The sequence below is a fragment of the Stegastes partitus genome, unplaced genomic scaffold (assembly GCF_000690725.1).
Source record: "Stegastes partitus isolate 25-593 unplaced genomic scaffold, Stegastes_partitus-1.0.2 Scaffold96, whole genome shotgun sequence".
Lineage (NCBI taxonomy): Eukaryota > Metazoa > Chordata > Actinopteri > Pomacentridae > Stegastes > Stegastes partitus.
Window position 1 is genome coordinate 810487 of NW_007577827.1, and position 24746 is coordinate 835232.

Sequence of the window (24746 nt, forward strand, 5' to 3'; positions counted from 1 at the left end):
TTTTTTTTTAAATGAAATATGTAGAAGAAAATAATTTGGTTAACGTTCCTGATTGACCTGTCTGTCACACATGATATGTTCATGCACCATGAGGAAGTTGAAACTCCAATGTTCTGTTTGAACAGTTTCTTGCTTTGATAAATTTCTTTTGATAAAAGAAAATGTATCCTTAAAACCCACTGGCTAGTTTTAAGGTTCAGCTACAGCATCTCATCCTTTAACCCCAAAGCTTTACTCAACAACTGAGACACATGCATGCATTTCTGTACAAAGTAATATTTAATATTGTTTCGATACTCATTTTGTAATCTACAGACATTAGGAGACATGCTGTACAAAACTTCACTTTCGTAACGATGCTATTTCTTTTAAAGTAAGTGACACGTACAACACAAGAAAGAGGAGGAACGATAGGAGATGCTCATTATGCTTTTTCCTGCAGAGGGAAAGCAGTTTCTCGGGTTCATTTGTCTTAATTGTAAAACTCTTAAGGGTCACTCTCACCCCTCAAGACCTCTTCATCACATTGTGAGCTATATTTCCCCTGTGCCCACGCAAATTGCATGGACACTCCAGAACTACTGGACCGTCAGGACTAGTATGTGCATGCATGAAGTGTGATGCCATCCAGTCAGCACCTTTGCAGCTGACAAGGTGTTTTAGTGTTTGTATGTCACAGTGTGGAGGTGTCACACCTCTGTGCGCTTCGTGTGTGTGCATGCCTTCCTGTTCCATGCACAGATGAGAGCACATAGACATGTTTGTGTCTCTACTATATGTGCTCCCTCACATTCCCCTCAGGTGGAGAGCGAGGAGATGGTGGACCTCTGAGATGATATGCTGCAGATCTCCATGTTGGTGAAGGAGCTTCCTCCCTCGCTGCTGCAGTCGGGCACAGAGGAGGAGGAGGAGATGATGTTCTTCAGCCTGTGGAGGGAGATGATGAGCAGTGTCAGCAGGAACACCAGCAGGCCGAGGAAGAGCCACACGTAGACATAGACGTTGCCCGGACGTCCTGGAGATGAGGCAGCCGCCGACGTGGAGGCAGAGGTTGGGGAGAAGCGGAGGAAGGTCCCATTGTCTACTGAAGAGATTCCAGTGTCATTGTGGTCCACTAATGGGACGTCCATCCCTGACATCCTGGCTGATGGTTCACCGCGGGTTTGCAAGAGGGATAAAGAAAGACAAGTGAGATTTAATGTGAAACAACAGAGACACGCTTAACTTCAGCCTTCATTATTTAAACGGCCTGTCAGGAAAATTCTCTTTTGTCTGCTGGAGCTGCCAGGGAATCGAGTTTCCCTGCAGGACACTTAGGCATGGCAGATGCTTGCTGACACAAGAGCTTTCCCCCACGTCCTCACATAACCTCAACACTGCTTTGGCTGCCGATGAAATGGAAAGCAGAGAGCACTTCTGCAATTCTAATTCTGCGCCAGCAAGAGGCCCAGATGCAGAACTTCAATCAAAATAATCGAGGCAAACAATAATGATTTAGTTTCGCTGTCTTGGAGCACCAGATGGAGATTTCAGGAAAATGAGGAAATACCCAACTGACTTGCAAACATTATTACAATACAAAAAAAAAACTTTTACTACGTTGCCCTATATGGTTACCCTCACTCACTTGGCATTTAAGTGCAAAATAAATCTCAGAAATGTAGATATTGTCAGGAAAGAAATAGGCCTCAGTGAATTAACTGTCTTTTATTGTGAAATGTAGAATCTATAAAATATGAGCAAAGTACAAAAAGGTGTGTTTGACTTTAAGCAGAATAGAGAAGATCAGTCTTCCTAGAATTATTAATTGGCCACTAGAATGTACAATGAGCAAAAACTTGATATATGAGAATGATTTTCCTGTTTTTAGAGTTTGAAAAGAAAGTGAGTTTGGTAAATTGAACCAATCACATGCAGCGCATATTGACCAGGCTGTAATGAACAGCAGGGGGAGTGCTTGTCTCATCGAATGCCTGTCAGGCTTATTGCCTGTGCACACTCCTAAATGAAGGCACCCTTATCTGATGAAATTAACCTCCTCATAATCAGCTTTCACAAAGACAACTGAGAGCCAATCGCCTCCCATGTATATTAATACTGTTAATAATGTTCCCCCACAAATTACTGCATGACACAAAACTGGCTAAAAGATGTGGATGAGAATTGTAATGTAGAAATGCTCCCAGCTTTTGTGTTTGGTGGGAGACAGAGGGGAAAGGAAGAGACTGTCTTGTATCTGGGTTAGGCCAGCCTTGTGTCTTGACTTGATCTATGACAGCGGAGAAAGACACTTCAAAGGGAGGAATAAATGACCATGACCAGAATGAAAGCAAGAGGTCAGCACACCCTCCTCATCTCACAGCGGTGTGCTCTCACTTCCCTCTTATCTGTCAGCCCCCCCTTCCTTTTCTCTCCATTTCATTATACATTTCACCGTGCCCAATATATGTGCCTGTCCACTCTCATGACATTGAGGCGAGTGGAGTAAACTACATGCACCGGAGCCTTTGAGCTTCAGTAGCTGCTTGTGCAACCCCTATTAACAGACTGTTTTACAGTGTGTTTGTTAAGAATAGGACAGCAGCTTTAAGAGTGGTTTATAAAACACTAAATGCATATGGGAAGATGCTGCTGGTCATAAATATGTTTTGCACTGATGAATGTTACTATGACAATATATATAATACAAACATTTGTGAACAAAGATAACTTTTGTTCAGGTCAGGAATAGGACTGTGCATTTACATGCAAATCTGGGGTGTGGGTAGGTACTGGGAACATCAGGCTAACCGTAATTCGCTGCTGATTGGTGAGAAGCATTAGCAGTTCACTAATTGCTAGAAGAAGTGCTCATTTGCAGTCAAATGACTATAAAATGTTTAATATACATCAACATCAGTAGTTTGTTTGGTGTTACCAAAGTTGCTACAGGAAAGTCTCGGTATCTTGGTCATGTCCCTGAACAGTTTATTCTGGCTAACAAGACCAGTTTCCTGTCTAAATGAATATATATATATAGAGAGAGCTCATTGGGACATAAAAAATGCATGTATAGAATCACTGGTCAAATTTGCATTTGTCAAATAACACTGTAAAAAACATAATGACTTTGCCACGAAATAAAGTTTCAAAAGTATTTTCCTTCCACACGTGTATAGTTACACAACACGACTGAATTTGTGCAGTAGCCTGATTGACTGAATGTTTACTGCTGCAGCTGTTAAAAAGCAGACACTTGTTTTTTTGGGGGGTAGTGGTGGGATGTGTAATATACAACTGCCATCTTTAATCGTTACAGAATTCTCCCATAGATTCTATTCACTGTTTCGTTTTGTTTTTTTTAAGTGGAGAGTCTCTCTTTCTCTTATTTAGTCGTTGGTGTTACCTTGATTTTTATTCTGACCTATAAACAGTCTCTTGTATACTTAAAATGTGCTAAGACTGCAGAGAGACATTAGTTAGTAAGTAGTGTTAAACCCTATAGGGTAACGTCCGTCCATCCATCCATCCATCCATCCATCCATCCATCCATCCATCCATCCATCCATCTATTTATTTATTTATTTATTTTGGACGTTACTCTACTCAGTAACATTTTTCAGTACCTTCTGAAAATCCCAAGGTGTTCCCAGGCCAAATGAGATATGTAATCCCTCCACCAGATTCTGGGTCCATCCCTAGTTGAACATGCCCAACCTGGATGACATTCTAACAGATTCCAGAACCACCTCACCTGGCTCCTTTAGATGCAAAGCACCAGCAGCAGCAGCTCCACTCTGAGCATGTCCAAGTTCGTCACCCTACCCGTGATGTCATTCTTTTGGTCACTATCCAGATTTCATGACCATAGGTGACGGTTGGAACATTGAAATCAAGAGCTTTGCCTTCTGGCTCAGCTCACTCTTCACCTTGAAGTCCAGTACTACGCATTATATGCTGATGATCTTCATCCGTCCATCTCATGCTCTTTTTTTCCCAACACTCTTGAACTAGATCCCAAGATAGTTACACTCCTTCGCTTGGGGCAGAAACTCCTCTTAACGCAGACGAAGCAACCTTTCGGTTTCTGGCAGCGTACTATGGCCTCTGTTGACTCTCATTCTGCAGTCAGAGTTAAACCCTATAGACTGAATATTAGCTAGTTGGAATCCTAGGCCCAATGTATTAGTTTGCAGATCAGCAGCTAAAATGGCTACTTGGGCTGTAGGTCATACAGTGAAAGCAATACAGATATAAGGGTGACTTTTAAACCTGTAAATCTGTTGTGATGGTACAGTGTTGTTATTGTCATACATATTCTCATGTGGGATTTTGCACTGGCGAACCCTATAATTTAATTTCTTGTGCTAGTTTGAACCCAGCGTCCAGTTCCAGCAAGTTTCATTTGCTACAAAACTTTTCTTTAATGTCGCTTATGAAGTTTGGCAGACCGCTATGTCCCCAAACCCTTTTCTTCTCCAGTTATTCACTCCCTTTCATTCTCTGTCTGCCTCTCTCTGGATGGTCCGTTTGACAAGAACTCTGCTCTCTTTAATTTACAGCCCAAAGTACCTTCAGGGAGATACACAGCATAATGAGGAACGATGAGTTGGGCTGCAGTCTTTTTGTGATAGCATGGTCTCTCGCCCTGGCTCTGTTTTCTTTGTCAAATGTTCCCAGTGGTCGTCCTAGCCTAGTGAAAAATTGTCTCATCGCTTTTGTTCGCTTATATTGTCTCTTTCTCCCCAGACTCTTGTCAGAGTTAAAGTATTGACATTTACTGCACAGGCATTGTCCTTCTCTCCTTCTGCTGTTTTGTAGCAATGTATCTTTTCTGTTTGCTCTGCCTTCATCATCAGACTGGCATCGGTTTCTTTCTTGAAACAATTTAAACATCTTCATCTGTAACACATTTTGAACTAAGAGGTCCTTTTATAATTCCAAATTCCACCTCAGTTTTGCTCTACTCAAAATAGGTCAGTCATCAGTCACATTCGTCTGAAACATCCAAAAACAGGACACTGAACTCCTTTCTCCTCATCCGTCTTCAAATATCTTCTCCTCTCCCACCTTTTCCCTCACCTCATCCACTGTCCTGGTCTTGTCTCTCCATCATACTCTATCCTGCTCTGTATAGGTTGCTGTCGTTAATGATATGTTGTTTTGAAATCTGTGATGAAGCTTGTTCATTGTGAGCTGAAGTGGGTGATAATTGTGCTTAATGATGCTTTTTGTATCCAGGCAACAAGGTGTGCTCCGTTCTTTTTCAAGCTAATCTACTTTAAGAGGGCAGGCCAGGCAGTCCCACTGAGTCTGAAGAGGTTACGTACACATGCACACACACACCCGCCTACACTTAATAAATACCGGTAGTTATTTTCCTTAGGAATAGCTGGAAACATAGCCCACAAAACACCAGGGCCTAACTGGGAAAATGGTGCATCGTTACTGAGGAAACGTTGAAAGTGTCTTGCTTTTTACGATAATTTATGACATGTTGCATGTGAGCAGTTTATTCCTGTCACGAAATTGTCAGCAATCTTGTGCATTTTGTGCTTCTTGCCAAGTAACAAAACCACGGCTCCTCTCTCTCTCTCTTTTTCTCGGGTTCTTCCATCTTAAATAGAAACTTAACTCTGACCCCTTTTTTTGTGTAAATTACTTCAACAGACACTTTATTACACCATCTTTTGCTTCTGGTCCCATTTTTAAAAATTCCTTTTCCCATAGAAAATCAGGGATTTCAGCCTGGTATGATGAAACAGTGTATGAATAATACACCAAGCCACTTAGTGCATCATCACGACACATTATTTTTTTTTTTTTTACTTTTTGTGTGCCACTTCCTGCAATGCAGTCCGAACAAGCAACACCCTTTCCCTGACCTCGACCCTAACTTATTTCTCATGTTGTGTTAACGCCATACAATAACGTGTTGACATGATACACAGAATGAGCCTGAAACGGAGTCCAATTTATATGCAAACCCATGATATCGTGTTAGGGATTTTTCTTCCTGTGATGTGCCATGGGACAGTCTACCCCCTGATTCTAAGGAAGTGGGCATGTTCAGCTTACAATGGGGGTGTTAAATTTGCAGTGTTTTACTTCCCTCTCTGGTTAAAAGGTTCAAGTCTGTTTTATCAACTGTATATAAAGATAGACTAACCTTATGTGATGTTACCAATATTTATCCTTACCTCCTGGCTACTTCAAAAATAAGCAATGAATGTGTATCAGCTTTACAATGTCCCACGTTGGCACTCACCTGTCTCTCAAAGAGGCAACCTATAATGATGCATAATTTTAAACCATAAGACAATGTTAATTGGTGGTTATATAAAAAAAAAAAAATCACCCCCCATACAATTGCCATGAATGAAAAAAATATATATATCAAGACCAAAAGGGTTTTTTGTACTGGGCTGTGAAAATGTTTATTTCTGCTGTAAAGTTGGGAATTTTAACACTGAGATCTATAGTGATTGACTTTCCTTTTGAGTCAGCCTCAAGTGGACATACAAGGAAGTGCAGCTTTTGGTACCTCCAGTCTCTGAGATTGCTGCTCGGTCTGTTTCACCTCTGATCACACCGAGTGTCGCAAGAGTTTTCCAGAGGTTTTCTCAGTCATTCCAGTTGCCGTGTTGGCATGCTCAATCCCTGTTGACACATTCGCTGACTTGTAGGCTTTGTGAAAGGTCCCCACTAAGACTCAGGGCTGCCCTGCTGTCAGCTTGTCATGTGCATGAGGGCTTTTCAAAACCATTTTTCTGTTTGTGTGAGTCCATATTTCTGCAGATTTTAAACTTGCTCATAGAAAGATTGGTGACATATGTATGCAGTTGTGCTGCCAACCATAACGAGCCCACAAACCAAGCATGGATGGTGTTGGGAAGAAATGTGCTAGGATTTGGCTGCTTTCTGTTGTGATTATTTATTGCATGTTTGCATAGATGTTCGTATTTTTAGTTAAATGCATACAAAGGATTTGTCAATGTTCATGGCTTTCCTGGCTTTTGTTTCTGAATTTCCACAAACAGAAAGTGAGTAACTGAGCAGCTAATCAAACTGAGAATAGAGCACAAGTCCAATTTTTCACATTCTTTAAAAAATTATTTGTGAGCATCATGTGCTGTGATGACAGTGGGTCTCACTCCTCCTTTTTAGACCATTTCCAGTCGTCATGAACTCACACTAAAGCACCACGTTAGTTAAGTCTGAGGATTTAGTGATTAGGCCTCAGGCTGAAGATTGAGGTTGCGATGTAGAAGTTAAACCACTGGGCACAAAGAAGATTTTAAGGGGGTTTTGGGTTACTCCTTAAGTTATCATCATCTTATTTCTTTTTTTTCCCCTCTGTGAAGTAGGTGTGGGTTTAATTTTCTCCAGCATATATACGTTTTGCTGCAGTCATGACTCATCCAGCTAACTTTGGTTGATTCTTTGATTATCTGAGCCCGAGCGTCCCTACATCTCATTACTGAGATTGAAAGAACAAATTGCTGGCTATTGAGGATGGAATTGATTTCATTTTTTGTGGAATTTGTGCCTCCCTGTTGTTTATCTGTCTCCCACTGAGTTGGAATGCCATTTGTTATTGAGTCTCTGTAACAACAGCCTGGCTTCACATGGTGTTCTGTTCTGCGTCTTGCAACCACAGGTCCTTCGAAACAACTCAATAGTGCATGCTATCGGTTCGATAATTCATTACGTTTCCCTATTTTGTAAAGATTGCTTTTTAACATGAACATTCATCAAAAGTGCAAGCCCTGTTTGCGACATGAGGTGACCATTTGTTTAAAATTCTAACATACTGGGCTTTACTGCGTTCAGATGAAACATTTACATTTCATCTGAAGTTTTTCCAGCTGTGAGGTCAAGCCAAGATAAGGAGTACGGTCTGATATCCTCTAATGGCTCTAAAGCTGTGCGATGGTTGGTCAGCTCGCCACAGTTTCGAGGGTTAAAAAAAACAAACAACAAAAAAAACAGGTACAGCTTCCACTTGCTGCTCTTCCTGTCAATTTCCATCAAAGGAAAGAAATCTTGCCTGGTGTCAGACTCACTCAGGTGTGATGTGAGCTGCTTTTACACCTCCCTCTGAGCAGAGATTGCTTTTTTTTTAAAGGCCAGAATGACTTCTCTGTGAGACTGGAAGTTGCTGGGAAAAGCTCCTTCAAGAAGAAATAGCCTGACTGGTGTCCAAGAGTCAGTGCTATTCCTCTGACCTGGGCCTCACCAGACTTTATGTGATGCGACTTATACATCTTCTTCTTCCACAGCTTCACATAAAGAGAAGCCTCTTTCTGTCACTCCCTGTCGGGGTCATATGGGGTATTTTCAGGCGTTTCTACCTTTCAGCCTCCTTGCTCTCAGGTCTCCCAACCCGGGGCCCCTCAATATGTTGTTGCAGAATTGCTCTTCCTTTTCACTCTCAGCTACGGCTTCTTTCTGATCAGATATTTCAGCTTTTTCAATGCCAGCATTGGCTTCTCGACTATGTCAAGAGCTTTAAATGTATTCTGTGCAGGCTTGGCTCTCTGCTGCACACTCTTCAAGCTGGGCTGCCTTCACCGAATTTTCCTTCATGAGTTCTGGAGCTTTCTTCTCGTTCTGCTCTACCTCTGCTTGTTCAATCTTTTGTCCGCCACCAGTCTGGTGTCTATAGACAGTGAGCCTTGACTCCTAAAGCTCCTTTTTGTCCCGATCAAACTCCTCCTTGATCTGCACAATCTCTGCAAGTCACTTCGCAGACAATCTCATCCTCGGCTGCTGGAGTATGTTCAGCCAAACTCCTCCTGAGACATTGTGCCGCGTAGCTTCCTCTGCTCCACTTTCTCAATCTGTTCTTCACCCTCCACCCTCTTCGTTTTCTCATTATGTCCGTATAATCTTCTTCACTCTCACTGTTCTCTGTATATTCTGCTCAATTTGCCTTATCTAATGGGTCCTCCAAATAAATATCTTTCACTGTTGTCCTATTTTTTTTTTTGCTGTTTTATTTCCTATTGTGTATCTGTATAAAAGCCTATTGTGTATAATGTGTATTGATCATACTGCCTGCTGTTTGTTTGAAACAAATAACACTTTTTGGTACGTGCCTTTGCACTTTTTATACTCAACCAGCTTTAATAATATGGCAATATAATCATAACACAACCGTTTGTTTGCAGCGATCTTATTTTTATGATGTTTTGCATTTGGAAGAACTACAAGCAAATTTATCTGCTGTTTGTTGTCTCTGAAGATTTATGCGCCGGGTATTATGCTTTTATTATTAAATGCCTAGTTTTTATATCCACAATAGTTTGTTCATTCAGGGCCAAACAGAAACAGCCTTGGACTCCATTCCAAGTGAGATGCATTTTGTTTTCTATTCAGTTGTGGTGTTGGCCCTTCACTTCATGAATAATGGACCAAACGCATGTGTGGCAAAATGTCATGACATTTGGGCCATATTCTTTGGAGCGTGCTTGTGTATGTGTGCACATGTTTCATACTTTCTCATACTGTATTCATACCACATCCGAACAGGCAAAAAGCAAGCTGAGCCGAAAGCACAAATGCCAGCATTCGTTGTTGGTGCATAGTGCGCAGACACGCACATACATATACAATTTCAGCTCAAATGCGAGATTGCCGAGAGATAAAAGTAGCCTGAATTTCAAACGCGTTTAAGTAGCTCATATTCTAAGCCAGATCAGCTGAAAACAGACCCAAGGCTCAACCCCGTGAATTCCAAATCACTTGTGCAGCCCCCCAAAAATACCACAGATAACCCACGTACTTGTCAAGAGATACGCAGGAGTGATGAAAGAACCAAGAAAGTGATGCTTCAGTATGTGTCAGAGGCTCACAATCTTTTCAACATCCCCCTTTTTTTTAAACAAGACAACAAATTATGTTTTTATTTATCATTTAAAACACTGAAGCAACATCTGCCAATAAATACATCACAAGCCTCCAAATTTAGAAAAACCAGGTGGAATTGGAACAAATCTACAAAACAATAAACTAATGTATTTATTCATTCCTGTTACATTTGAATGACAAAATCTCACAGCACACCTGAGAGCACTCAAAGCCACACCAGGGGTTGAGCACCACAGTTGAGCTGTTATCTGATTCTCTCAGATATCTGGTGCGTTAAATCTCAAAGGGCCAATTTGGAAAAGATATCTCAAAGGTGTTGCAAGAGCTTTATTCTAACCGATATTAAGGTAAAACCGGAGCAAACAGTCGGAAACATTTTGAATAGGAGGACTGTTTTTTTGTTTTTTTGGTCAGTGTAGATAATGAGCTCTTTTGCTTTGATGTTTGAGTGTTTTGTGTATTTCTGTGTGTGGTGCCCATTAGTTCTTCCCTGTGGTGGTGCGTATTTTTACACCTCGTTTTCATATCTGTTAATTACTCCTGATACTTGTGAGTGCAGGTTGCCAATAAATTTGTTTCTCACACTTTGATTCTCTGCCTGCAGCTCATTCGATCTCAGTTTATAAAGATGAACAGAGCCATATATCATGTATCATTTTGAACGCAAACAGAACCTGTTCTTGTCCTCGATGCACTGAAAGGACACTTTTATGCCCTCCTCCTTTTTTCCCCCTCAATCTCGGTCACACAATTGCGCCTCTCATCACTCACTTCTTCCCTCTTTTTCTCAACTGCCACACAGGATGCCCGCTCGTTGTTGAATGAACGCACACATGAAGTGTTGTTTACTGGATGTAGAATCTTTATCTACCTTCATTTCACTATTTCACCTAGCTTTTTAAATTGTCTTCCTGTAACAGACTATGTCAGACGACTCTCCACTCTCTGCGGGCAGTGATAAACCACAGAGTAAAGTTGCCGGCAACTGAATAGATAAATTCAAGGTAAATAACGGGTCTTTGTGTTCAGCAGGAATCCCCCTCTTACATGTCAGATTAACACCGCCCCTGCTGTGTCTCCCTCTTTTAAAACTATTTGGAAACATTTCATTTAAAGCAGCCTCAAGCATCTGCAGCATGTGTGGAATTGCTGCAAAAAAAAAAGGAAGAGTTACAGACCTTTTTATGTGTGAGGCAGCTGCTCCCTCCTTGTGCAGAAATCCATCCCGTGTTTGGTCTTTCAGCCGAGCAAACCAGATCTGTTGCCCCTGAGAGCTTCCCTGTGAGCCTGTCCGCTCTCTCTCTCTTCTCTCTCTCTTTTCTCTCTCTCTCTCTCTCTCTGTCATTCACAACGACACAAAACACAGCCACTACAGCTGGAGTAGATGTGTCTCCTCTGTGAATGGACTCACAAGTAAAAGAGAACACACGCAGGCTGTAACAGATGCTGTAACTAATGAATGATACTGATGTGTGTGTTTTTTTTTTCCTTTTACAAGTGCTGGAGAGGAAACAACAGACGGACTAGTTTTCATTCTAATCCCATCCCCTCTCTCTCTCTCTGTGACTCCCCCATCTCTGCCCTCCCACTTTTTTTCTCTCTCTCTCCTTACTCATCACCTTAAATAATGATCACATCGGATCTATTCTCTTGCATGCTCATTTTTCTCTCAGCAGATATTAGTCACAGTTGACAATCTGCTCAGTAGCTGGCTAACATTGGCGAATTGTCAAATCAGTAGACACAAACACTTGTGTAAATACAGCAATAAATCAATATTTGTCATTGTGGACATAACTCCACATGCTCCTGAGCCTGTGCTTCATTTCTGTTGTTTGTGTGAGGGACACGGCCTCGCTCTCTGCTCTCAGCAAACTGCGTCAGTAGACGAGCATCCAATGGTGAGCAATAACCGGCTGCTGTTGTGCCGGCAGACTGAGCCTCTTCAAACAAGAACCCAAACCGGCATGTTGAATGAGAAAAGGACAGCCCAAGACGAAAGACGAAGCCTTTAACACTTCTCAGTTTCTAAACGCAGCTCTCCTCGCCTCCCTTCATCCTAAAGCTCTTATCTTGTGTTTTCACTCCCCTCTCTCCGCTCTTTCTGTCCTTCCCATTTCCCCTCTAAACAGTGTGTCTGTTAACAGCAGCTAAGCACATTTGCTCTATAAAAAATCTCTTTATGCAAACGGAACGTGAACATGTGCTGAAACAAATTACATATGAAAGAGGATCATTTTTCAAAAGGCTTCCCTTACTTTTGTTTTGACTGTATTACATCAGCTGGGGAAAAAAGGAGGTTCTTTTCTCAAACTATTACACTTTGTGAGCAAAAAGAAACATGTGGGATCGGGCATTTTCTCATGCTCCAGTGGTAGCAAGCAGTTTAGATTTATTCGGACAGGTTTTGATGCGTGCGACTGCAGTTTGACAGAATATATATATATATAAGACTAGTTGCTGGTTTCTGAATGTGTCAGCCAATTTCTTTCTGTTCCCTTGGCCCCTGTATTCCCATGAAACTTCACAGACCTGCTGGATGCCCTCAGACTTTCCCACCAGTCACGATCACCTGATTGCTTGTCAATGTCAGTGCTTGTTTCCATTTCCCCCTGCACTATGTACAGTAGCAGTCGGCTTTCTCTTAGTCCTGGCTGGTTTGTTCAGCATTGCAGTCTCTTTCTACCATCATGTTTCAGCCTCTACCTGCATTCCTTCCAGTTATTCATATCTTTCTCTGTCTGTCTACAACAAACCGCAGTCATTTTTCATTCCTTATCGATGTTATCAATATTTCTGAACAGCTACAGCCTGTGTGGGTCTGTAGCTAGATGTTCTGTCCTCAGTGCGTCAGTTAAAGCTCTGTGAGGCTGTGCAGTGGTGTTTGAGTTGCATGTGATGCGTAAAATGTTTGGTTGATTTCAAGTGGGCATAGTGTTTTTATTCTGTTTACACTCTCAGTTTAGCACAGCAGTATCAGCAGCAGATAGAACAGAACAGACAGAACAAGTCGCAACTACTACAAGACACATCCAGTTGGAGGAATTTCACACTACATGTCACACCAGTGTATGTGTGTTAGTTCAGGCAGAGTTAGCCTACAAGCTCCAACTTGTGGGATGCGCTGCACACATTGTTCTTCATGCTAAAGTTGCATCCAAAGTGCATTTAAATTAAAAACCATTGCAAAAATGCACATTAACTTTTACACATAAGTCACACAAGAACAAGTCATACTTAGGGAGAACTAAAAACTGAATTAAACAAGCTAACAAACAGCAAAACTGTCCATGAAAAACGCACTGACTACTCCTTTGAAACATGGTGGGAAAATATCAGCAATTAGAAGAAACCCGTAAAGAAATGATACGCATGCAACCCAAGTTCACTGAATGAGTCCCCTGGCTGCCTCATTCAAAAAAACATGTCAATCACGGCTCTCTTTGAAGCATTATTTCTTTTTATCATGAAATTATTTTCAGTTGGATCAAAAGAACTCTGACCAGAAGAAAGGATATTAGCAGAAGAAATCATAATGACTTGTGGTAAAAGTGCATTGACGTCGCTTTTTATGAGGAAAGTTGACAGTTTTTGAATGGAAGTGTATTGGAGCCAGAGCTTTTGGGCGTGAGCACGGAGTGGCACTCAGTGGTATTGCATTTTAAGGCACTTGTGCGTTGGTTTCACTTTTTATAACCAGTCACTAGTAAATGCGTGTTACACCCTTACACGCTCTCTTTTGTCCTTTGCAGTCCAGGCAAACCCTTCTCATTTAGCATATTAGCTTGCTGTCATACTTTAGTAAACAAAGTAGAGCTAAGACTGATGGGAATGCAATTCGATTTGTAGGTATTCATTTACTAAAGTACTAATTCAATTTTGAACTGATGATGGCACAAGATGAATGATCAAGGGATCACAAAAGTTTTTAGAACACATAATCCAGGAAAATATGACTGTCTGAGTCAGAGTTTTACTGACAAGGTGAAAACTGTAACCTGTTGATGATGCTGAAGGAAAAGTTACAGGATCACAAAAGTCAGTGAATTCATCTTCAGTTGACCTTGAATGTCTGTATCAAACATCTGCGTCTGCGCCAAAGATGTGGACCGACTGACTAAGAGTGCCAATACTGGAGCTGCTACAGGAGAACCAATGCTTTAATGCTTTACCCAAAGCTTTAAAGTGCTTTGCTAACTCATTTTGAAGTGAAACACTCCAGATAATGTTCAGGCTCATCCGATCAAAAATAAACTTTGTGCATGACTCTGAATCTCATATGAGCTTGTTAGCACCTTAATGGTATTCATGAAGGTGTTAATTGTGTGGCAGATGACACCTGTCCCTGCTCTGTGAAGGGGAAAAAGGCGCCTCCTCTTCCACAGATGCCTCTGTCTTCTGCCATCTGCCTGCTGACATGGGCACCAGAGGGGAATAGCAGCAAAGGAGAACAGAGAGGAGAGATGAGATGGCTTTATTTCACGTCCAAATCTAGCATTAAGCAACATCACACAGTTGGTATTCATGTGTAGCTACTTCAGACAAAAATCTGACAGCTATGTGAAGGGGTCCCGGATTCATCGGATGAGCACATATCCGTTTGTGAATATTTTCTTAATCCCAGCCCCCAGAGAGGAGTTAAAAAAAAAAAAAAGAGTTGATAAATATTTTAATAAGACACTGTAGGCAGTTTTGCTGGTGTTGACTGTGTTGAGGGAGAAACCAAGGACAGAGGAAAGTAACAGTGCACATCATTTAATTATTCTAATAATTATTTCCCCTGGCCTCTTAATCACACTCTGGAAGACTATTTTCTATTTCAATCACGGGGAGTCGTTGCACTCGCACAATATTTCTCATTTTCCTGAAGAGGGAACATGTTTTGCGTGCATGTGCCGCCTCTGTGCAAACTCTTGTGTGCTGTTGTGTTGCTCATGTGTGTGTGTGTGTGTGTGAACGCGAGAGAGGACTGAAGGATGGAGATAAGAGCTTTGGCCTCAGCTGGCTTTTGTCACTAATCCCGGAAGGCGAAGAAGTGGCCGCCGATTCCATGTCATTCCCTGATATCCCAGCCTGTTCTGATTCCATGCCATCCTAGCGCTGCCCTTGTGAGGACAGCAGTCTCTGCACTGCATGTTAATGAGAGAGAGACATGCAGCAATGGGGGGTGCAACTCCATTTTGGGGGCTATTTTGGGAGAAAGCATATGTGTGTGTGTATGTGTGTGTGTGTGTGTGTGTGTTTGCAGATTTGACATGCTGCTAAAGCCATGTGAACCCAAGTTTAAACTTTATGATAAAAGTGTCACAGTTGTAGTAAACATGTTCAAAGTTATGTGAATTTTAGATACACCACCAGATTTGATTTACATCTCTTTTGGTAATCTGAACTAATTTGCCCGAGAGGCTCATAAAAGTAAGACTTTGATGAGCACAGGAAAACTGTTTAACTTGTCCTCTCCTGACTAGAGTTTTGCATGTTTTGTCTTTGTCTCCAGAATTATTTGTTATGTTCACTTGCGTTTTCAAAAGACCTCAGCCAGTGCGCTCCTCCTTTTCGTCTCACGGCAGTGGCATGCCACTCAGAATGATCTCCACAGATCTGAGGGCACCGAGCAGAGCGAACATACTGAGGCGTAACAGCGACACGCCCACACATACACACACACACAGGACAGCAGTCTGACAGGCGACTTGCCCAGAATAACAATGAGAGACGTGCGACGTGATGCCGGCGCTTTTCTCCGAAACATCCCCCACGAGTCGGGGAAACGGGAAAAAATCAACAGAAACTCATGTCCAAGGAGTCCAACAGCACACTAAAACCTCTCAAAAACAGCATCCTACTAAAACCTAACAGTCTTGGCAATTTTTTCCCTCTGTAGGGTGCACTCTAAATTCATGAAAGAGGAGAAGAAAGAAAAAAAAAATGTCCTCAAAGTCAGATTCATTTGAATACATGAATAATTTAGTGCTCCAAAAGATTTGGGGCCCTTAAATTGCAAATAATATAAAAAAAAAAAGCCCTTACTCTCACACTCAGACATTCATAATTCATATGTTCCATAGCGCAGATTGGGAGATATTTGATGCACAAATTGCCACAGAAGGTATTGAGGATACAAGGACAAAATGCAGCACTCTGTCCTTCAGCATAATTACTGAGTCATTTTGTCTTTCTACATTCTTGAATATCAAACGACTGACTTTACTTTCTCCCCCTCTTTCTTTCTTCCTCTCTCTCACTGTCCTCCTTTCAGAATCTCTCCAAATAGTTAATGAATTGGGGGGGGAGGGAAGGCAGCAGGCCCCAAAAAGTAAACAATTGAACTTTCTTCAAAGGTTTGCAGCTTTATTGTGACATGCAATGATATTTCCATAAAGTGTTTCCCTCTGGTTATACAGTCTGTGTTTATGCCGTCCTGATTTAAGCAACATAATTACTCTCCCATTATAAGAAACAGATAACAAGACTCTCTCTGTCTCTTTCTGTCTGAGCTCATTTTCCTTTAATACCCCTGACTGACTACAGAGATGGGCCGTTTTATTGGAGGAAATTGGCACCAAACTTCCACATCACATTCCTCAGCAAAAAGTCCACTTTAGAATCTATAAATAAAGCATTAGGAGAGTACAAAGACTGTGAAATTTTGCCCTTTAGACAAGAAAAAAAAGTGGATTTGCTAATTGTTAACCTGTTATTTTTAACTTCACGAGTCTTCGTGTCCTCTTTGTTCTCTCTGATTGCCAATAAATGCTGCTAATCGGCCTTCAGCCTGACATGAACATTTGCAGCAGTAAAAATAATCCAAGAGACAGTACTTTTCCACACTACAGATGGACCACAGAGGTAATATACACTTATATTTATCAGACTGAGCTGCCAATAAAACTTGCAGTCAACTACATAATCTCTATGTAAGCTGTGAGCTCCCATTCAGTGTGCTTTTCCAGCTAACCTGGCTGGATAATTACTCACTCTCTCTTTGTCGTGACATGAAAATCATGATGAGTGGAGGATCGTGGGTAAAAATGACAGCTTATAAAGGGAAAGAGGCTGCTACAAGATGAAGGATGATACATCTGAGGATGTCACAGTAACTTTTCTTGGCATCTAAATGTGCCATCGCTGACCAAATATCACAAAACAGCACCACTTGGGAGATTTATTCGACTGTGATTCATAGATTTGGATTGCATCATGATCAGTTAATGAGCTCTTATTTGTGCAGAAAAACTAAGGGGGAAACCTCAGAAGGTTCCTCTTCATCTCCTTATCCTCCAGGTTAGTGGCCAGTGTTACCTATGCTGCAGTTTTAGAACAAAGAAGAGACAGGTCTATTCTCAACTATGATTCTCCTTGATGGCACAGTATTTTATAGGTGATGCTCAAACACCCAATACATCTGGCCCGAGCCTGTCACCAGCAATGCATCACACTAATGAAATGGCACCAGCCCAATGCTATCTGTCAGGAGCAATCTGCATCTGCTTAGGGACTGAACGGAAATGAGAAAGAAGGATAAAAAAAGACAGAGGAGACTTTGTGTCCCCTGAGCAGGTGCCATGTTTGTGTTTTTATGCTTGTGCGAGTGTGTGTTTGTGCCCTGCCTCCTCGCAGCACACGGTGAACAGATATCGATTTTATTTTGACAGGAGAAAATGGGCACAGCAGGCCACCTTATCCCCCATCTCTACTGGAGCAAATAGGTGAGGATATTTCATCAGGTCTGTGGTAGAACAAGTTCCAATGCATCTTATCTGTCAGAAAGAAAATTACTCCCGTTCTTCTCTGTAACTTGTCTTTTTTTTTTTTTTTTTATCCTTCTTCTTCTTCTTTTTTTTTTTTTTGATTTGTTCCTGCCAACTTGGCTTTTGAACTAACTGGTGCTGAAATCCCTTTCAGCTCCACAAATGATGATCTGGTAACCGGAGATGAACGGTGATATAAACACCTGAACAACAGCAGCTGTCTACCACATGTAGAAATGACATTTAGCTCAAATGAAATTATGCTGTTGAGTCATGATGTTAACCTTGTAAATTCCAAAACTGATTTAAGCCAGTGCCATAAAAAAATAATAATAAAATTCTAAGCGTAGTTTTGTTGTTAGCCTATGAAATGTGACTTTTTGTATTTTAGAGCATATGTTTGAGATAATATATGAGATCGTTCTTTTTAAAATTGTTATATATTTTTGAAGGCACATATTAAATATCCCTTTATTTTGGATCTTTTCAGATACATTGGCTTTGATTGTTGTTTTACATTGCTTCGTCTTAGATTCACTATCCTACAGTTTCACATCTTACTTTCAGAACTTATATCATTGGTGCCAAAATGATGGTGTCATCATCATAACTTTAACTGAACTACATCTTCTTTTAGAGTTACAAACACAGAGCAAGTTTTTGATGAGTCAGTGAAATGTGTAAAAAAAAATAACAGAAAAGGATAGATGAAAATGCTATTCCCACTACAGGGACATAAAAATTCTGTTTACATGCAAATTGTCAAAAATCTCAATGTTGAAGGGTAAAGTTTGAATCTGGTGAAAGGTATAAACCTTCATATGAAAGGTTGTATTTCTATAAACAAGTCCTCCTGTGCTTAATTCAAGCACGCCTGCATTGTCATGACAGAAAATGTACCTCATACTGTAGACAGCATTTCTGTGATGTAACTGTATTGTGCTTGGATTGAAATCTTTAGTCAACATACAACTAGCATCCAATCAGAGTAGGCTGAAAAAAAACAAAAATTTTTTTTCCCCAAGATCCTACTCTTGTTAAAGGAGTCAAGTAAATATAGTTAATACACTGCTAAAAGCATGGAGCACAAAAAGTGTTGGGGTCTTCCATCAGATTCAGCGCTTGGGAAAGTATTAAGCGGGATGGTTGGTTGAAGGTTCAAGAGGCAGCCTTGTGTCCAAAAGGTTGCAAATTGGAATCCTTAATCCGCAGCTGCTCCACTGGAGCTGCTCAGCAGCAGCAGCAGCAGCAGCAGCATGACAAGCCTGCAGTTAATGCTCCTGATCTTCTCCAGTTCCCCCTCAGCCCCTCTATGGCATACCTGCACTTCTTGCTGTGACTAAATGAGAAATTTTAAACAACAATAAAAATAATTTTAAAAAAGCCACCAGACATATAAACATCCAAATGGTTTGTAGCTGAAAAAAGATACATAAGTCTGAATCGGTTGGTATTTGAAGCAGCGGGATGTTTCACTGCTTTGCATCATCTTCATTCCTGAGTGAGCAAAGGTTCACAGCTATTTTGGAAAATTGCATATAAAAGGGTCACAATGTTATATGGTCAGTTATACTGTTATTCAAACCCATTATGACTTTTTTTTTTTGGTTGCAAACGATTATTATTGAAGAGAAAGTCTGCCATCTAATGGTCAAAATACAAAATGCAGGCACTCAGCCTCCTCAGACAAAACAGAGAAGTTCCTACATAGGCTTTTTCCTCCTTTATTGTCTTATCACGATTTTGTGTTATCCTCAAATATCTTGTTTGTTTTGCATTGTACTACTTCTGCAGGACTGTACATAGCTTATGCATTTTATTATATGGGCTTTTCACAGTATAGATCACAGATATAAAATACAGTCATACTATATCATCTGATTTTTAACTGTTTTTCCAATCATTTTGGGTACACTGAAAAAATAAAAACCTCAGCTTAACCGAAAACAACTGAACTCACAGCTAATATTTAACATTAATTTGATGCAAAGCATTAATTTGACCTAAACTTAATATTTTTAATATGATGAATGTAATTTCATTTTTTAAGAATGAAACAAACTGATTATTTCAGCTTTTGCCAAATTAAAAGAAAACACTGGTGTCAGTGACATAACGTAAATAATCCATTCAGTATAACCTGAAATGTTAACTATGAACCAATCATTATACAGGGTTGAAGCAACCGAATCATTTCAGGTTGTCACAATATTTTTCAATAAATGTATAACATTAAAAATCGGTTTTACAAACACTGGCAGTGAACAGACCTCCTGATCAATGATGTTAAAGCAGATTTTAACATGTATGACAGAAATGTTCTCTGGATTAAACTACTTTTGGATTTTGGAAATGATCTTTATTATCATTAGTAGTAGCAGTATTTTTATTTTTATTACTAGAATTATCCTGAAAACTGCTTTATTCTTAGTGGTACAAACTCGCTTTTTTGTTTTGAGACAAGCAGATTAGGGTAACGTTGGATCGAAATGACATATTATAGGATGGAGGTAATGAATTAATTGCTGCTGCTGCTGTCATCTGACACACATGTCATTCATCCATCAGCTGAGTGATGCTGCAGCTGTTTACCAGAGCCACAGAAAGCATTAGAAACATTGTGTGAGAGCACATTTTAAGATTTGTGTAATTCCGGAGACACCGCAGACAGTCTGAACTGAAGGTCTCTCTTATAAAAACTCAGTGTTATATTTTATAATTCAATGCTCTTTGGACAACTTTTTGAAATACAGAAGGCCGTGAAAGACAGCGTGCACCTGCAAAACGTAGCCAAGCCTGTGCTCATCAGATGGGAGCAGAGGACACATCTGTTGTATGCCTCTGTAAAGGCTACAGCGTTTCTGGAGTCACATGTTCAGACTCTGTGCTGTACATGTGGCTCCTTGCTGCAAGTAAAACTTTGCTTTGACTTAAGAGACGAGCAGTTAGGACTCCACTGAAGAACTTTCCTAAGTCTCCAACATCCAGATTCTTGACGCATAACGTCGGCCGGCAGCGGTTGAGTTCTGACACGTTATTGGACGAGAAGCCGAAAAAAAACAGCTGATTTGTTTCATTTACGAGGTCAAATTAGCCGCAACAGCAACAACAAACCATCCAGGAATCGGCTCCGAGTCGCTCGAAGGCAGCTTGAGGTCGCTGTTAACCCCAAAATAGTTATAAATCAGAAAGTTTTAGTGGTTATTTGTCGGTTTGAGGCTGTAGTGATCGCCGCGTCTCTACTTTGAAACGTTCAACTGTTACGTGCGCCGCCCCGGATCATGGTGAGTTTAAGTGTTCAGGGACAGATGCTCTGAAACCTGCAGGACACCGCTTAGGACCGATTAGATGGACTTTGTTTTCAGCTTGATTTCTGTTTTTCTAATCGCTTGGATGGGTTTGAGTCTGTGATTGATTCCTACTGATAATTTCTTGTAACCATGGTAATAAGGTAACCCGGAGGAATGACTTTGTTTCACACGTTAAATTAAAAATGTTCAAGGATATTATGTTAAATTATATTTTCAGAATAACGTGTCTTATATGGATTTTCCATTAAAATAAAATTTAAAATTAAAAAAATAAATAAATAAATAAAAAAATATATATATATATATATATATCAGGCTACCTATGTGAAATAGCTGTAATGCTACAAATCCTGCTCACAGATGTATGTCTTAAACTCATGTATGTATATATATACACACACACAGCTAGACTTTATGTCCATATCTAAAAAAACATGGCCAACTGGTTTTAACACAATTTTTCTTTTGCTGTTGTGAGAACAGTTAGTTAAAATTTAGAATTTTATGTAGAGAATCAAAAAAGATGATTCAATTATTTAAAAACTGATTGCCAACTTAATTTAGAACTGATTCATTGTTTTGGTTACTTTTTCCAACTGGCCCCAGCCTCTCAAATAGGATACTTTGATGCTCTCCTTCTTATGAGAGTAAACCAGGGTGCAAACTACAGAGGAGCCAGGGGAGAGCCTGGCTTCTTTTTCGGCAGAAAGACATGCACTCTCTTCAAAATATGATTTGTCATCTTGGGGCATCTCTAAAATATTGCTAATCATGGGTCATGCTTCAGTCACCACCACTGAAGCGTGGCAGCACAATATCAAGAACTTCACTTCACTTCACTTACGTACAAAAGCAGTACCTCAGTGTTAAACAATTTTTATTCTCATTGTGTTTCATGTCTCTCTGTTATTTTGCCCTTCTTTTATACCTCTTTCCTCATCTCCTTGTTTGAAGATGAACTTCAGCACAAATGCCAGTGTTGGCAGTCACACTGGCAAAGAAAATGTCCCATCTTCAACCAGAGTAGATGCATTGCAGGTCCAGAGGACCAAACAGCGAACGGTGCTCAGTGTCTTGTCAGAAAATGAGCAACGTGGTCGATCCCTGAGCCAGGTAGGTGAGAAAGGATTAAAGTTTACTGGTTTTCAGTCACTCCACCCTCACAGAACATTTACATTTCAGCCTAAAGTGACAGTCGTCATTTTTCTCCTCAGGGAAGCAAATTATCCAAACACAGTTCAGTATCAGACAGCTCGCAGCTCAACTTTCTTGGCTGTCCATCCAGCTCCAGCTATGATATATATGTTGAAGAGGCTTGTGAAGTTGTTCTAGCAGCTTCTGGGGAAGAACTGGACTTAGACAGTTATTGCCTACATGCTGAAACTGATGCCCTACAAAATGAAGACATGAGACTCCTGCTGGAGCTGAGTTCATGTGAGTTTAGAATATGCAAAAAAAAAAAAAAACTGTGCTAAGCTTTTTTTCTGTGTGTGCTGTTTACACACCTGCTGTTTACTCCTGTAGGTTCATGCCAGGATGCTTCGATGCAGTCTGAACCAAATGGATCCCTGCTGTCAGAGGAGGTGCTTTGTCTGGAGTATGCAGAAAACATTTACCAGCACTTGAGGGAGAGAGAGGTGCGATTTCTTTTATTTATTGCCACTTTAGTGTTTGCTCAGCACTAAAGCAGCGTGACTATGAGAGCTGCAAGTTTGTCACGATAACTGCTTTGGTTTCTAATGCCAGACGAAGCTCAGCGCAAGGCCGGACTACTTAGCGAGACATCCAGAGATCACCGATAGCATGCGAGCCGTTCTGGTGGAGTGGCTGGTTGAAGTTTCCCAGGAATACAAGCTTCACTCTGAAACTTTGCACCTTGCTGTCAACTACATGGACCGCTTTCTCTCCTGCACAGGCTATGTGAAACGGGTGAAGCTGCAGCTGGTTGGCACAGCTGCACTGATGATTGCTTCGTAAGAATATGTTTGTTATGTAAAGATTACATATCGCCCCTGTTCCATTCAGTCAGTTTATGGAGCAGCACTGAGGAATTTTTGAAACCTATAACTTGATGTCATGCGATTTTTACCCTTGTAGAAAATATGAGGAGATCACACCTCCTGACCTGAACGAGTTTGTGTACATCACTGACAACACCTACAAGAAGAAAGAGTTGGTCCGGATGGAGCAGGTTCTTCTGAGTGTGCTTGACTTCAACATGGCAGCACCAACCTCAAGCCAGTTCCTTCACCTTTTCATGTCCATCCACTCAGTCTGTGACATGACAAGGAACCTTGCCCTGGTGAGTAAAGTCAACCAAATGGCAGTCAGGTTTTGCCTTCAAGGAGACAGTTTTCCTTGTCTCTTTATCATATTTTGTTCTTGTTTTTCTGCTTCTAGTATGCAACAGAGTTAAGTTTGCTAGAAATTGGTCCATTCCTGCAGTACACCCCATCTATAGTGGCTGCTGCAGCCTACTGCCTAGCCACCTACACTATAAATAGATCTCTCTGGGTAAGTTTGTCCAGTGCCAAAGGTCCTTTTTATTGGAATTTCTCAGGAAATTAGACAAAATATGACTTTTCACCTTTTTTTTTTTTTTTGCATTTTAGCCTGACTCCCTAAATGCCTTTACTGGGTATACCATGGCTGAAATTGTGCCCTGCCTGACTGACCTCCACAAACTATCCATCAGTGCAGAGAGCTGCCCACAGCAGGCCATCAGGAACAAATACAGAAGTTCTAAGTAAGCCATGGCATATAGATTTTTAGAATATAAAGTAAGACAACTTTATAAACAGCACAAGTACACTACAAGCCTTTAGGAGCCTCATAGAACTGTCTAGTTTTACATTCTAGGCCAAGATGCAATTTTACACCATTAAATTGATGTCTTATCTCTCCCCATTTACAGGTATTGTCGTGTTTCTTGGATCACTCTTCCTGCTGTTTTGCCTTTCTTATGAATCACTGCTCCACCCTCTTGATCCTCCTGCCAGAACATAATGACGCTGAGAACAAAACAAACTCAGCGGATTCTGCTGTCAGCTCCGTACATGCCACGCCCATCTGGGCACTTCATCATCTTGAGATATTTTCTTATATTTTTTCTACTATATTCAATAATAGAATTAAGTAGAATTTTTAATAATTAAAAGCATACTTAACGACTTCACCTCCACACATGTTCAATAAAATACTCTGCTTGGAATATTAAGTTGTATCTGATTGTTTAACTCCCTGATACCAGACATTTCAATTTTAATATGAATCATTCCTTAAACCCAGGTTTTAGGTGGCACAGAGAAACTTTTCACTTTCCAGCACAAGAATTTAAAGGCAATCTTCTATTTTAAGGATACACACCAGTCTGCCAGGTGACAGTCAAGCATCCAAGACAAGTAAAACTGAGCGTAAAACCTTTTAAAGTAGAGATGAACTTTAAGAATTTAAATACTTGCACATGTCGATACAAACAGATTTTAAAGGTAAAATGTTGCAATAGAATGTAAACTAGGGAAAAACTCATTCAATAAAAATCAATATAACATGTACACATGAAAGATGATTAAGTAAACAAATAGAGGGCAATTAAATCATGACAGCAAGGCCATCTGACATAAAGTCAGATAACAGTATTTGTTAAGCTTATGGTTAACATTTATATTACTGTATTAGGTTATAGTGAACATAATTTATTTGAAATTTAGGTTAGAGTATTAAAAATTATTGATGTCCATGGGATTTTCCCCCCCTGAATTCAAGAGTTTTGTCAAATGCTCATACAATATGTGCAGTTAAATATAAAGTGACTGTTCCACAAGTCTGAGCA

At 40.5% G+C, this 24746-nt stretch overlaps 2 protein-coding genes across 2 annotated transcripts; one reads left to right on the forward strand and one right to left on the reverse strand.

The window, feature by feature from the left end:
- Nucleotides 1–260: 260 nt before the first annotated feature.
- On the reverse strand, nucleotides 261–11223 carry sertm1 (serine rich and transmembrane domain containing 1). The gene is made up of 2 exons (XM_008277367.1): nucleotides 11031–11223; nucleotides 261–1144 (listed from the first exon to the last, which is right to left on the reverse strand). Exon 2 carries the CDS (start codon nucleotides 1137–1139, stop codon nucleotides 798–800), a length of 342 nt encoding a protein of 113 aa, XP_008275589.1. The 5' UTR covers nucleotides 1140–1144; nucleotides 11031–11223; the 3' UTR covers nucleotides 261–797.
- A 9612-nt stretch (nucleotides 11224–20835) lies between these two features.
- On the forward strand, nucleotides 20836–23880 carry LOC103354108 (cyclin-A1). Its single transcript, XM_008277379.1, has 9 exons — nucleotides 20836–20887; nucleotides 21869–22027; nucleotides 22129–22348; nucleotides 22439–22551; nucleotides 22661–22887; nucleotides 23012–23216; nucleotides 23315–23428; nucleotides 23527–23660; nucleotides 23829–23880. Exons 1-9 carry the CDS (start codon nucleotides 20885–20887, stop codon nucleotides 23878–23880), a joined length of 1227 nt encoding a protein of 408 aa, XP_008275601.1. The 5' UTR covers nucleotides 20836–20884.
- The last annotated feature ends 866 nt before the right edge of the window (nucleotides 23881–24746 follow it).